Below are 15,057 nucleotides of genomic sequence, written 5' to 3' on the forward strand. Positions count from 1 at the left end.
TATGCATTTCCCTATTAAATCAGGGAGTCTGGTCCTACCCTCAAGCAGGGCACTGCTGCAGGGAGGGGTGGAGCCCTGTCATTCCTGGGGTGAAGCAGAACGCTCCCTTCACCCCACTGGGAACCCTCCCCACCCCAGTGTGAGGGGGACCCAGGGGGTCAGGTCAGGCGGAGCTGTCTGTGCAATTGAACAAGCGCAGACAGGCAGGATCTGAGAGCTTCCGCAGGGAGGAACCCAAGGGGCGTGTCCCGGGCCCTGAACTGCCCCGCCCCCCATGGGGAAGAGGGAGAAGCCTCCCTCCCGGCCTCTGACTCTTACACAAAGAGACTTTGTGTCCCTGGGGAGGAGGGGGTGGGGACCCATCTGGCGTGAGGGGGAGGGGGGGCCCTGAGTGGGAGGAGGAGAGGGAATCTCCTCAAGTCATTTCTCTTCCCTCTTCAGGGACACCCGGAGACCAAGACTCCCCTAGCTGAAGACCCATGAAGTTCCTGCCCTGCCCTGTTTTGTTGGGAAGTTCTTCCTATAGTCTAACCTCATCTTCTGCCATTTCTATGCCCTTTCTCTCTTTGAAAGGACCCTTCTGGGACCACACTCTCTCCACCAGAGATTCTTTGCCCAGGGTAGAAACAGCAAGAGAACACCCCTACTCATTCCCCATGCACCCCAACTCCCCCCGCCAGCCCTGAATAACTTACCATCATAACGAAAGCCCCCAGTTATGAGTGTATTGGGGAGGAGAGGAAATATTTGACAGATAAAAAGAAAGGACTATATTGAAGTTAAGGGATTCTCCTCCCCCCCCCCGCCCCGCCCCCGCCCCACCATCCTCCCGCCCGGTGGCTGCCTGTGCAAGGTCAGTTCATAATTGAGGGATCCCAGGGTCCCTTCACGCTGCTGGGGATCAGGTGGAGGGTGCTTAGGAGAGAGCAGATGAGCGGATGACAGGTGGTGGGAGTCAGCTGCTGGCCAGTGGAGGTCACGCGTCCAGGGAGGAATCAACATGGCCGATGCACCCCGGACTGTACTCATCTCAGGATGCTCCTCTGGGATCGGCTTGGAGCTGGCAGTGCAGCTGGCTCATGACCCCAGGCAGCGCTACCAGGGTAAGGGGACTGGAGGTGGGGAGGACAGGCCAGGAAAGACAGGAGTGGGCATGGTTTCCCAGGACCCCTCAGCTCTCCCCGAACTATTTCCGCTAGTCCATGCCTTCAGCTGCCTTGGTGAACTTGGAGAGAACCCAGAACACCGAGAGGCCCCCTTCCCACCTCTGCTTGTGAATCATCCCCCATCCAAAGAAAGCTTCTGATGCACCTATTGGGTCTCAGATTTTAGGTGTGGAAATACAGCTGCAAAAAAAAAAAAAAAAAAATCTGGGGGAGGAGAGGGAAGACAAATACTAAACAGATAATTTAATTGTATTATATGGCTAGTGCTGATGAGTGGTCAGAAGCAAAATAAAGGAAGCGGGGTGGGCGTGTGTGATATTTTTAGAAGGGCTGGCTGGGGAGGACTTTTCTGAGGTTTCACTTACGCGTTCCCCTCCCCCACACCTCCCCAGATTACTATTCAGTGATAAGCCTCTTAAGTGACCCTGACCTTGAGGGTTTGGGGAGGGGAGGGCGCTGTACATCTAAAGACTTGGCCTCCTGCTGCTCTAGAGTCAATGGCCCCAATCTGCACCCCACCCAGAACCTCTGACCCAGAGCACACTACAGTGGAAGCAGCCAAAGGGCCATTACTTAATAGGAGGATGCAAGGGTGAGGACATTGCCCCACTTGGCAAGGCTGCTTCTCCCAGGGCTCTGCTCTCTGTCTTAGAGAGATGCACAACTTTGGCAAAACCCATGGTCAGAGGAGCCTGGCGGGCTACAGTCCATGGGGTCGCAGAGAGTCGGATTTGACTTAGCAACTAAACAACAAGGATAAATTAGGCAAGAAACTTCATTTTGTTGAGACTTGGTGAGTTAATGGGGATAATAACATTATGTATGTGTTCTGATTACTACTGTTAAAAACAGAGCACCCAAAAATGTATGGCATACAACAGCTGTGATCACTTTTCTTGAGAGATTTACAAAGGTTGTGAATTTGGAAGAGCTCAGCTGGGCAGTTCAGGCTCAAGGTCAAAGGCTACAAAGAGAACAGAGGAGACTGGAACATGTCAGGGTTGGGCAGACATCTCTCTCCCTTCCAGCCATCTCGGGGCTGCTTCATGGGGTCTTTCTGTCTGGGCTGGCTTGGGCTTCCTCCTAGCATGGTGGCCTCAGGACAGGGCTGCTATAGGGTAGCTAAAGGCTTCAAGAGTAAGTGTTCCAGCAAGCAAGGCAGAAACTGCAACATCTTTTCCATCCTAATCTCCGAAGCCACACAGTGTTACCTTTACCACAGTCTATTGATTCCCAGCCAGTCACAGGATTCAAGAATCAGATTTCATGTCCTGCTGGGTGAGAAGCTACATTGTAGAAGAGCATGAGCAATAAAAGATATTGTGGCCATCTTTGGAAAATAAGTCAATGACCTAATCATAGGATTCCTGTGAGGATTAGAGTTAGCACTTATTAAAAAATGTTTAGCATAGTATATGGCACATAGTAGGTATTCAATAAATTGCAATCTATGCTGATGATGTAAATGTGGCTATTCATACTTACATGTGCATATTTGCACATATGTTGACTTTATTTTTTTATTGGAGGATAAGGTGGTGCTAGTTATAAAGAACCCACCTGCCAATGCAGGAGATGTGAGATACACGGGTTCAATCCCTGGGTCAGAAAGATCCCCTGGAGAAGGAAATGGTAACCCACTCCAGTATTCTTGCCTGGAGAATCCCATGGACAGAGGAGCCTGGCAGGCTATGGTCCATGGCGTCACAAAGAGTTGGACATGAAGTGACTTAGCACAGCACAGTGGCTTTACAATGTTGTGTTGGTTTCTGCCATACAATGCGAATCAGCCACAATTCTATTATATCCCCTCCTTCCCACTCCCATTCCTCTAGGTCATCACAGAATGGAGGCTGGGCTCCCTGTGTTAAACAGCAGCTTCCCACTATCTATTTTACACGTGGTAGTGTATATATGTCAATGCTACGTTCTCAATTCATCCTACCCTCTCCTTCCCCCACTGTGTCCATTCTCTACATCTGTGTCTCCATTCCTTCCCTGCAAATAAGCTTACCAGTACTATTTTTCTAGATTCCGTATATATGCGTAATATACAACATTTGTTTTTGTCTTTCTGACTTACTTCACTCCATATAACAGGCATATGTTGACTTTAGATGTGCAGGCATTTCCTTTCTCAAGCCAACCTGTTCTATGTTTATTTTATTGTCTTACCTACTGGTTCTGAATTCCTTGAGGGCATGCACTTTATCTTATTTCATGGGATAGCCTCTGCACCTCGAATAGGGCATAGGGTAAAGTGAACGTAAATAAATGTTTGTTAGATGAATGGATGGATGGATGGAGGTACATATAAATGTCTGTACATAAGTATGCATTTGTGATTGTATGGTGAATGTAGATGTGTAAACCTATGAGTCTCCATTCCTCTGTGACATTCCTCATGCAGTATCACAGGAACATGGAAGTTCACTCATAGGGTAAAGGAACCCCAGTGCCTGCTCCAACTCTGCTCTCTGTTCCCAGTGGTGGCCACCATGAGGGACCTGGGAAAGAAGGGGACACTGGAGGCAGCCGCTGGGGAGGCTCTGGGTCAGACCCTCACCGTGGCCCAGCTGGACGTGTGCAGTGATGAGTCAGTGGCCCAGTGTCTCAGCTGCATCCAGGGAGGGGAAGTGGACGTGCTGGGTGAGTCTGAGCATCCCCTGGGGTCACTTGCCTCCTCCTTGGCCTAAGCAGAGATCCTCAATCACAGCAAGCCCTCTCCAGTGTCTGGGAACCAGCCCTATTGTTTGACCAGCAACCTCTGACACTGTATGGAAGGGGTAGACCAGTTGGCTAAGAGCCCAGGATACCATTCAGTTTATTAAAGAAACAAAAAATAAATTGAGATCTGGGAATAGGGTGGATTTTTTTTAATGGAACTTCTCACGTATGAAGAAAACCATACGTGGTTGGGGAAATTAATTTGATGAGTCATTGAGGGAAAGGAGCATGATGAAGAAGCAACTCATGGTCCCTAAATGGTCCTCTAAGAAGGGGTGGATGTGGCTGTTTTGATGCAATTTGGGGTCAGAGCTGAATTGCTCATGCATTGAAGGAGAGGCTGTTCCCAGCAGTCCTCTTCCCCACCCAGGGTTAAGAGTCCCCTATAACAAATGCTAAACTGTATCTAAAGATTTTCAAGGCTCCACATTTGTCTGCCCTAGACACCCTGGATTAACCCCAGACCTGGAGTGGGGGGAGGGGGGAACAATTTAGTGAGTGTCCTAGGGAAAGTGACCCTAGAAGGGTTGGGGGACTTCAAAGTAACCCTCACTCCTACCCACCTTAGTGAATAATGCTGGAGTGGGCCTGGTGGGGCCCTTGGAAGGGCTCAGCCTAGCTGCCATGCAGAACGTCTTTGATACCAACTTTTTTGGGGCTGTCCGGCTGGTCAAAGCTGTGCTTCCCAGCATGAAGAGGAGGCGACAGGGCCACATCGTGGTGGTCAGCAGTGTCATGGGGCTGCAGGGTGAGTCCTGAGGATCCAATGCTGGGAATCCTCCCAGTGTCTGACCCTCCCCCAGCTGGAAGGATGGCAACTAGGTTTTAACTCATATTCCCTACATAGGCCTGCATTGAGAAGAATACTGAACTTCAGGAGGAAGAAGTTCTGGGATAGATTAATTATGTCTACCATGGTACAGGAGTAGACAGGGCTGGTATACATGCTGCCAATGGCCACCCACATCCATTATCAACCCCACTTCTGGAGACCTCCAAAAATCTCTTCCAACCATCCCACAAAATTGAAAGGAACCATCAGCACTCCTCCGGAGACTCCTTCTTGCCAGATCCCATCAGACCCCAGAGATGTCTAGATCTGGGACTCTGAGGTTCTGCAGGAAAGAGAGTGGTGATTGACTAGAGATGTCTGCTATAGGCCTACTATGGAGGCCACCTACTTGCCATCCTTGTGCCTGCTCTTTCCTCCTTGAACTCCTCTCAACTTCCTTCCTCTCCCTGGAAATTTCCTTGGAGCTGCCTCTCTCTCCAGCAGCCCCCTAAGGAATCCACCCTACTTGTAACCCTGACATGGAAAATCTGCATTTACCCAGCTCTCTGGTCCCTCTTCCAGCTACACTCCCTGACTTTGGGGGGACACATTCACTGTTCAATAAAGGGGCCAATAAAGACCCTGGTGAGTGGGGTTGTCCTTGTGGATCCCAGGAATCCCATGACCAAGCGGCCCAAGCGTTTAGAGGATGGAGGGAAATAGGAGAGTTCCTTGGACTAAGGATGGATGGAACACTACAAGGAAGAGGTGGGACCTGGCACCCCAACTTCATCCTGACCCCACATGGTCCCATAACACACTACCAAACACCCACCACATTGGCCCCAGATATCCTCTGATCTCTAATCCTCTTTGCTCTGTCTCCCAAGACCCCATCCCTCTGGACCCACCAAGCCCACCACCCAGACCCCCAAAGGGCCTGCCTTCCTGCCATCTTCTCAGGTGTCGTGTTCAACGAAGTCTACGCGGCCTCCAAGTTTGCCATGGAGGGGTTCTTCGAAAGTCTGGCTGTCCAGCTGCTACAGTTCAACATCTTGTGAGGCGGGCATTTGGACAGTGATGGGGGGATGGAGGCAGTGGCAGGACAGACAAGGAGAGAGGAGTAGCAGAGGAGACGGGTGGGAGCAAGGAGGCATGAAATAACAATGGGAGACATGGGGAAGTGAGGAGAAAAGAGGGACAGTATCGGAGACTTTCCTGGCGGTCCAGTGGTTAAGACTTCACTTCCAATGCAAGAGGCATGGGCTCAATCCTTGGTCAGGGAACTAAGATCCTACATGTCATGCAGCCACAAAAAAAAAAAAAAAACAGAGACAGAGAGAGAGACAGTATTAGACAAAATGGGGTATCTGGCATTTGGGGGGCACCAGACTCTCTCCCCTCCCCCTTTTCTCAGCATCTCCCTGGTGGAGCCAGGCCCGGTTGTCACAGAATTTGAGGGCAAGCTCCTAGAGCAGGTTTCCACAGCCGAGTTCCCAGGCACCGACCCTGACACCCTGAGCTACTTTCGAGATCTGTACCTCCCAGCCTCCAGGGAGCTCTTTCACAACGTGGGACAGAGCCCACAGGATGTAGCCAAGGTGAGGTGGGGCCTGGAGCCCCAAGACATGGCTCAGGTATGTGAGGGGGCCCCTCCCTACAGAAACCCTGCCCCTCCTTGGGTCCCAGAGCTCAGGACTCCACCCCACAGGTCATCGTCAAGGTCATCGGCTCGGCCAGACCACCCTTGCGCCGACGGACCAACACCCGCTACACTCCACTGATCGCACTCAAGGCCATGGACCCCTCCGGCAGCCTGTATGTGCGAACCTCCCACTGCCTGCTCTTCCGCTGGCCACGCCTCCTCAACCTTGGCCTTCGGTGCCTGGCCTGCAGCTGCTTCCGCACCCCAGTGTGGCCCCGATGAACAGAGCCTCACCCAACCCTCCTCACCCCTGAACAACCAAGCCTCTTTAGTTCACACCCCTCTCTGGATGTACGACCCTTCACTCATTCATTCATTCATTCATTCAACAAACTCTGCCTGACACATTTTTGTGTCTGGGCATTGCTGGAACCCCAGAGAGCACTCAGCCTCCAGGTACAGACCCCTCTGTGGTCAAGGCTAGGAGCAGAGAGAGCGGACCCTAGGATCCTGGCATCCTGGGCTGAGGAGCCCAGATCAGAGAGCTGGAGTTGTGTCCGGGAACGCAAGGAAGTCTTCCTGGAGGAGGGGGCGTTGTCCCTGGACCTTGAAGGATGAGACAGGCTGTCTCAGTCAACCTCTGGACTTCATTATCTTCAGTCTAGGAATTTAGGAATGATCCAAACATTCCCATCCCTCCTCCCCTCCTACACACACACTCAAAGCTGGTTTGACTAAGGGGTTTCCAGACATTCTGGTCACATACTCCATCAGAAGGGCTTCCCAGGTGGTGCTAGTGGTAAAGAACCTGCCTGCCAATGTAGGAGATATAAAAGATGAGGGTTCGATTCCTAGGTTGGGAAAATCGCCTGGAGGAGGACATGGCAACCCACTCCAATATTCTTGCCTGGAGAATCCCCATGGACAGAGGAGCCCAGCGAGCTACAGTCCATAGGGTCACAAAGAATTGGACATGAAGGAAGCAACTTAGCACACATGCAATCCATCAGTAAAATGTGTTTGCATACATACCAGCAATGTATGTATATTTTTTCATAAAATATATATTTGCAGCTAATAGTAATCACTGTAGTAATAAAGCTCAATTTCTCATGTATAAATAAAAACATTAAAAAGAAATAGGGCCTTTCTCACACCTATTAGCATGACTACATTTTTTTAATGCCCAGAAAATAGCAAGTGTTTGCAATGATGTAAAGAAACTGGAACCCTGTGCACTGTTGGTGGGCATCCCAGATGGATCAGCAGGTAAAGAATCCACCTGCAATGCAGAGACACAGGAGACTCAGGTTCAATCCCAGGGTCGGGAAGACCCCCTGGAGAAGGAAACGGCAACCCACTCCAGTATTCTTGCTTGGAAAATCCCATAGACAGAGGAGCCTGGCAAGCTACAGTACATGGGGTCGCAAAGAGTCGGACCTGACCGAGCACTTGGCACGTTAGGCATTAGGCAGGCACTGTTGGTAAGAATGTAAAATGGTGCAGCCCCTACGGAAAGTGGTAAGGCAGTTCCTCAAACAGTGAAATAAAATTATCATACGACTCAGCAGTTCCATTCCTTGGTATTACCCAAAAGAACTGAAAAGATATTGTACGCCCATGTTCAGCACAGCATTGTCCACAATAGGCAGAAGGAGGAACCAACCCAAATGTCCATCAACAGATGACTGGATAAACAAACTGTGATCCATCTGTACAATGGAATATTTATTCAGCCTTAAAAAGGAAGGAAATTCTGACACGTGCTAAAACATGGATGAAACGTGAGGACATTCTGCTGAGTGAAAGAAGCCAGACACAAAAGGATAAATACTGTATGATTCCACTTATAAGAGGTCCCAGAGGAGTCAGATTCAAAGAGACAAAGTAGAATGGTGGGTGCCAGGGGCTGGGAAATGGGGGAATGGAGAGTTAGTGGTTAATGGCGATAGCGTTCCAATTCTGCAAGATGAAGAAAGAGTTCTTGGAGATGGATGGTGGTGGCAGTTACACAACATTGTAAATATACTTATCACTAATGAACTGGAGGGGCTTCACTGGTGGCTCAGTGGTAAAGAATCCACCTGCCCATGTAGAAGACAATCCCTGATCAGGGAAGATCCCCCACACCGCGGAGCAGCTGAGCCTGTGTGCCACAACTGTTGAGCCTGTGCTCTAGAGCCTGGGAGTCACCGTTACTGAAGCCCGAGAGCCCTAGAGCCCATGCTCCACAACAAGAGAAGCCACTGCAACGAGAAGCCCAAGTACCACAGCTAGAGAGGACTAGACTAGAGAGCAGTCCTTGCTCACTGCGACTAGAGAAAGGCGGCACACAGCAATGAAGATGCAGCACAGCTAAAAATAAATGAGCAAATTTAAAAAAAAATCTAGTCAACTATACACTTAAAAATAGTGAAGAGGGACTTCCCTGGTGGTCCAGTGGTTAAGACCCCATGCTCTCCATGCAGGGGGTGCAGGTTCGATCCCTGGTCAGGGAACTCAGATCCTGCATGCGTCGGCCAAAAAAAAAAAAAATAGTAAAGATGACACCTTTTGTATTGTATATACTTTTCCACAATTTAATTTTTTTTAAACCAATAAGGATTCCGTCTGAACCCTGAGACGTGTCCCCCACATTTCTTGGCCCTCCTCTTGAGAATTCGGAAGCAAATGGACTCTGGGTGTAAATGCTGATTTTGCCTTTCATTCAGTGGGTGGCCCTGGGCAGGTGACTCCCCTGGTGTCATCTTCTACCAAGCAGGACTAGCAATAAAGTGCTGAAACCAAAGTCCTCTGGACTGTTTCATTTCACTTGGAATATTTGTTGTGGTTTTGGGTTCAATAACCACCTTGGAATGCCAAGCTCCAGGCAAAGTTTTTTAATTAAAGTTTGCTCGGCAGCCGTATGAGATGGAGTCACTCAGAACATCCCCAGTTTCAAGAGACAGGGTTGGGAGGGGTGGGGAGAGGCAGGAATCTAGTCTGGGGCCATCCAACTCGGTCTATGCTGGTCTTTAGAGCCTCTTTCAATAAAAGGGAAACTGAAAGGAGAATCCCGGACCCTCAGAAGAGATCTCTTTGAGTCAGTGCAGGGGTTACTTAATATTTCTTCAAATCAGTTCCTCCTTTCTGCTCCGTCTGTACTGGATTTTTGAAGCAAGGTTGGAATACCTGCAAAAGAATATCTAAAAGTAGATAATGGTGATGGTTGCATAAGCTTATGAATCCACCCAAACCCACAGAACTGTGCACTTAAACAGGGCAATGTTTATGGCATACAAATGCTATCTCAATAAAAAAAAAATTATTTTGGAGTCTGCAGAGGACAAGGATTCGATCCCTGGTCAGGGAACTAAGATCCCCATCATGCTGCACATGATCCCCACAGGCATGTGGGGCTCAGAGGGTGAAGAATCTCCCTGCAATGCAGGAGACCTGGATTCCATCCCTGGGTTGGGAAGATTCCCCTGGAGAAGGGAATGGCTACCCACTCCAGTATTCTTGCCTGGAGAATCCCATGGATAAAGGAGCCTGACAGGCTATAGCCCATAAGATCGCAAAGAATTGGACATGACTGGACTTAGCAGCAGCAGCAGGACAACTAATACTTCCATTTTCATCCCTGTAATTTAATTTCACGTGACCTGAATACTGATTTTTTAAATTAATTTTTATTGGAATATAGTATTCACCTGTGATGTAGGAGATGCAGGTTTGATTTCTAGGTCTGGAAGATCCCCTGGAGAAAGAAACAGCAACCCACTCCAATATTCTTGCCTGGGAAATCCCATGGACAGAGGAGCCTGGCAGGCTACAGTCCATAGGGTCACACAGAGTCAGATACGACCAAAGAGAATTAGCACGCACAGACAAATAAACATTTAAAATAAAATAAAAAAGAGTAGATGAAATACACATGTGCAAAAGGTCTTTAACCAGGAGGCTCACCCAAGGATCAGATCAATCAATTTCCTTCACCTCCGGCTTCCAGTTGCGTTGGGTTCTGCCAGTGGGAGGCATCAGCAGGAGGTCAGGGGGTAGGAGGGGAAAGAACAGGGTGTTTGTCCCTTCCATGCAGAGTCCCTGTGGATTGGAAGCATCTGTCCGTTTCAGGCCCTGACTCCAGTTTCTGAGGACCACACCCTCCTTTAGCCCCTTTCAGCTAAAGATAGTGATGGGACCCCATGGTCGGCAGCAGGAAGGCACTGTGTTATCCTCCATTAGGCTCCCGACCCCTGGCCCTTCCTTTAACCATTGTGCCTGTCCCCATCATTCCCCAAATTACCCACTGTGAGTGTGCTCTTTCCATCTGGGACGCTGACTGATGGAACAATACACGCACTTGACAAGGCAGAGGAGCAAAGTGCATACACAGTAGCCTATCGTCAGACTCTACCGTTAGAACCTCATTGATATTGGCTGCCTGCCTCACCCCAAAGGTCTCCTCTGCCCTGAATTTTATGATTTTCCAGTATTTCCTTGCTTTAAAAAAAAAAAAAAAAAAACTCCGATTTTTTTTTTTTTTAGGACTTCCATATTGGTACAGTTATTAAGGATCCACCTTCCAATTCAAGGGACCTATTCAATCCCTGGTTGGGGAACTAAGATCCCACATGCCTTGGAGCAAGCCACAACCACTGAGCCTGGGCGCTCTGGAGTCCATGCGCCACAACTCAAGAGACGCCTACCTGCCACCACTGAGACTCAACACAGCATAATTAATTAATATAGAAACCTCCTTTAGAACTCTCCCTAATATTCTGTGATAACCTCTATGGGAAAAGTATCAGGAAAAGAATGGCTATATGTGTATATATAACTGAATCCCTTTGCTGTACACCAGAAAGTAACATAACATTGTAAAGCAACTATACTCCAACACAAAATAAAATCTGTATTTATAAAATGTTTTAAAAACTCCCTTAAGTAAGTTATTTTAAAAGACACAATTACCTCCTTACCAAGAAGGAAGAGCCATCATACCCAGGAAGAGTGAAGCCGAACTTGATTTTTATTTGCAGGTGGGGCGGACAGTATTCCAAACCCCGTTCATATAGATTTTTTTTTTTTTTTTGGCTGCTCTATGTCTTCATTGCAGCTCACAGGCTTTCTCTAGTTGCAGCGAGCAGGGGTTGCTCTTCATTCTGGTGCGCAAGTGTCTCGTTGCGGTGGTTTTCTTGTTGCAGAGCATGGGCTCTAGGCATGTGGCTTCAGTAGTTGTGGAGCATGGGCTTAGCTGCCCTGCGGCATGTGGGATCTTCCCAGACCTGTGTCCCCTGCATTGGCAGGCGGACTCCTAACCACTGGACCACCAGGGAAGTCTCCATATAGACTCTTGGAACAAGAACACACCAGACCTTCTCTCCCAGCTTCCCTTGCAGCTTGAGGGCGAGCATGTGACCCTGATTCCACTCTGCAGATGCACAGGATTTAGAATGGAGAGCTGCCCACCTGGAGGAATGATCAGGAAGAGGAGGGGGCAGAAGGGATGTAAGCGTGGCATCACCAGTGTTGGCAACAAAAGCCAGAGCTGCTGGCTGGTTCCAGGGGGTGATTTAAACTGTGGTCTTAGCTGCTGTCCTGCCCTCACTTTGTCCTTTTCCATCTTCCAAGGCTGGTGATCCCATGAACCCCCAGTATCCACCCGAGAAATTCCTCTGAAGCTTAAATCACCCTGAGTCAGTTTCTGTTGCGAATCAGGAAGAATCGTCATCAATCCAGATAGCAACTCTACAAACAAATGCAGAGCCTCCCTGGTGACTCAGTGGTAAAGAATCCGCCTGCCAACGGAGGAGACATGAGTTCAATCCCTGGATCCCTGGTCCGGGAAGATCCCACATGCCACAGAGCAACTAAGCCCAGGCACCACAACTACTGAGCCTGTGCTCTAGAGCCCAGGAGCCACAACTACTGAAGCCCTCTTGCCCTAGAGCCTGCAACTAGAGAAGCCACCACAATGAGAAGCCCAACTAGAGAGTAGCGTGGCAACTAGAGGGTAGCGCCCGGCTTGCTGCAACTAGAGAAAGCCCACCAGCAGCAAAGAAGACCCAGTCAAAAATAAATACATAAATACATTTACAAAACAATTGCGGTGGGAAGAGAAAGGTTGCTAGGTGAATGCTACCGCTGACCAGCAGAGACTGATCAAAGCTCAGAAGGTGATAATAACCAGCCTACCTTTGACTCTTGATTTCTACACTCACACACCCCCCCATCCTATCTTCCCATCTTAGCCAAAATAAGTCCATCCTAACTGCTCAAGCCAAAAATCTTGGCATTATCTCTACTTTCTTTCACACTTCATATATGGTCTATCAGGAGAGCCTATTCACCTGACCTGCAAAATATACTCAGAACCAAGTACTTCAAAACACCTTTTTGGCCTCCAGCCTAGTCCAACCACCAAGATTTCTCACCTAGAATATTGCCGCAGCCTCCTCCCCTTCTGCATTTTCCTCCCTACAATATATTCTCCAGACAACAGCCCAGAGGACCCTTAAAAATATCTTTCAAATAGTTAAAACATTCACAGTGCTTTTCAAAATCAAAAAATACAAAAGCACATACACAAAAATAAAAAATACATATTAAGAAATATTTTTAAGCCATTCTCTGACCCTCCTCATTACTCAACTACCCAGTTTCTGATTCCCCACCCCTCCCTGTAATAACTTTTATGAGTTATTTATCCAGATTTTCTATCTGAATATACAAGGGAAAAAAATACCTGATGAATGGATAAATGAACTGTGGTATAATCACACAAAGGAATAGTATTCAGCCTTAAAAAGGAAGGAACTTCTCTCGTGGTCCAATGGTTAGGAATCTGCCTTTTAATGCAGGGTACACAGGTTCAAGCCCGTGTCAGGGAACTAAGATTCCACGTGCCACCAGGCAACTAAGCCTGCATGATGCAATTAGAGAAGCCCACGCACTGCAACAAAGACCCAGAGCAAGCAAAATTTTAAAATAAAAGGGAAGGAAATCCTGACCTGTGCTACAACACAAATGAAGCTTGAAGACATCACACAGATGAACCTTGAAGATATTATGCCAAGCAATACAAGCCAGCTGTAAAAGAACAAGTCTATTGCGTGATTCTATTTATATGAGGTACCTAGAATATGTAAATTCATAGACAGGAAGTAAAATAGTGGTTCAAAGAGTCTGGGGAATGGGAATGGGGAGTGAGGGTTTAATGGGGATAGAGTTTCAGTTTGGGAAGGTAAAAGAGTTCTGGAGATGGCTGGTGGTGGTGGGTCAACAACAATATGAATGCACTTAATGCCTGTGAACTGTACACAAAAAATGGTCAAAATGGTCAATTTTATGTTGTGTGGATTTTACCACAACTTTAAAAATAAGGGGACTTCCCTGGTGGTTCAGTGGTTGGGACTGTGCCCTACCAAGGCAGAGGGGCATGTGTTCCAATCCTGGTCGGGAGCTAAGATTCCACGTGCCGCAGGGGTGCAGCCAAAAATAATACAAAAAGATTTTTTTTTAATTTTTTAAAATAAAATGCTCAAATACTGCCTACATTTAAAAAAATACAAAAATAAATGTGTAGCATTTTAGTGGAAAAAATGAATATACACTTTTAAAACTTTTTCACAAAAAGCAACATACTATACACATAAGAGTGAAGAGTGAAGGGATCTTTCCTTGAGTATGTTCTGGGAGTTTTCCCCCCATCAGCCGGAGCAGACTTCCTCATTCTTTGATTCAGCCGTAATATATTCCATTGTGTAGATGGGGGTAATTTATACAACTGGTCCTGGAGTTCATGAAGAATCTTAGGGGTTCTCTGCAACCTTTGGCTTATGATAGAAATGGCTGCAATGAATAACCTTGTGTTTATACATCATTTCACACACGTGCAAGCATTTCTATCATGGGATTTCTTGGCCACAGAAGCTAAGCATTTGTAATCTTTATGAACATCATCAAATTCATCTCTACTGGGGAGGACTGAAGTCCACATATTAATATGCTCACTTTTTAACAGCTCAACCATATTGAGCATCGTTTTGCCAATCTAACATGTAAAAATTGGTATCTCACATTCCTCTTATTTTAACTTGCATTGCTCTTATTAAGAGCAAGGCCCAGTGTCTTTTAATGCATTAAAGAACCCTTGTGTTTCATTTTTTGTGAACATTCTGACTACACCATTTGCTCAATATTTTTCCTATGGGATTTGCATATTTTATGTAAATATACAAATTTATATTTATATTTTTATCATTAATTCTTAGAAACTCTTTACATATTATAGACATTAAGGGGTCTATAATATGAAGTACAGTTATGTTTTCCCAGGTTTTTTTTAACTTTTCTGTGGTGGCATTTGGCCCTTTTTTTTTTTATGAAGGTACATTTGTTTATTTATTTATTTTGACTACATTGGGTCTTCCTTGCTGTGCTCGGTCTTCCTCTAGTTGTGGTGAGCACAGGCTACTCTCTAGGTTCAGTGTGTGGGCTTCTCATTGCAGTGGTTTCTCTCATTACAGAGCATCAGCTCCAGGGCACACAGGCTCACTAGCTGTGGCACTTAGACTTACTTGCCCTGTACCGTGGGGAATCTTCTTAGACCAGGGATGGAGCCCATGTCCCCTGCACTGGCAGGCAATTTCTAACCACTGGACCACCAGAGAAGTCCTGGCCTTGTTTTTATGTGGTGGAATTATTCACCTTTCTTCTCCTTGTTACTTTTGGATTTCAAGTCATAGTAACAAAGGGCATCCTCA

General features: G+C 47.4%; 1 protein-coding gene across 1 annotated transcript; it reads left to right on the forward strand.

The window, feature by feature from the left end:
• The first annotated feature begins 975 nt into the window (after positions 1-975).
• RDH8 (retinol dehydrogenase 8) lies at positions 976-7,388 on the forward strand. The gene is made up of 6 exons (XM_005910856.3): positions 976-1,103; positions 3,654-3,815; positions 4,462-4,641; positions 5,629-5,722; positions 6,083-6,266; positions 6,377-7,388. The coding sequence occupies exons 1-6, from the start codon at positions 1,001-1,003 to the stop codon at positions 6,590-6,592; spliced, it is 939 nt and encodes a 312-aa protein (XP_005910918.2). The 5' UTR covers positions 976-1,000; the 3' UTR covers positions 6,593-7,388.
• Positions 7,389-15,057: the final 7,669 nt, after the last annotated feature.

The sequence above is a fragment of the Bos mutus genome, chromosome 7, assembly GCF_027580195.1.
Source record: "Bos mutus isolate GX-2022 chromosome 7, NWIPB_WYAK_1.1, whole genome shotgun sequence".
NCBI classification, from domain to species: domain Eukaryota; kingdom Metazoa; phylum Chordata; class Mammalia; order Artiodactyla; family Bovidae; genus Bos; species Bos mutus.

Coding starts and splice junctions, on each gene's coding strand:
- RDH8 (XM_005910856.3), top strand. CDS start 1,001: ATGGCCGATGCACCCCGGACTGTACTCATCTCAGGATGCTCCTCTGGG. Junction 4,642..5,628: donor CAGTGTCATGGGGCTGCAGG/GTGAGTCCTGAG, acceptor CCATCTTCTCAG/GTGTCGTGTTCAACGAAGTC. Junction 6,267..6,376: donor GCCCACAGGATGTAGCCAAG/GTGAGGTGGGGC, acceptor TCCACCCCACAG/GTCATCGTCAAGGTCATCGG.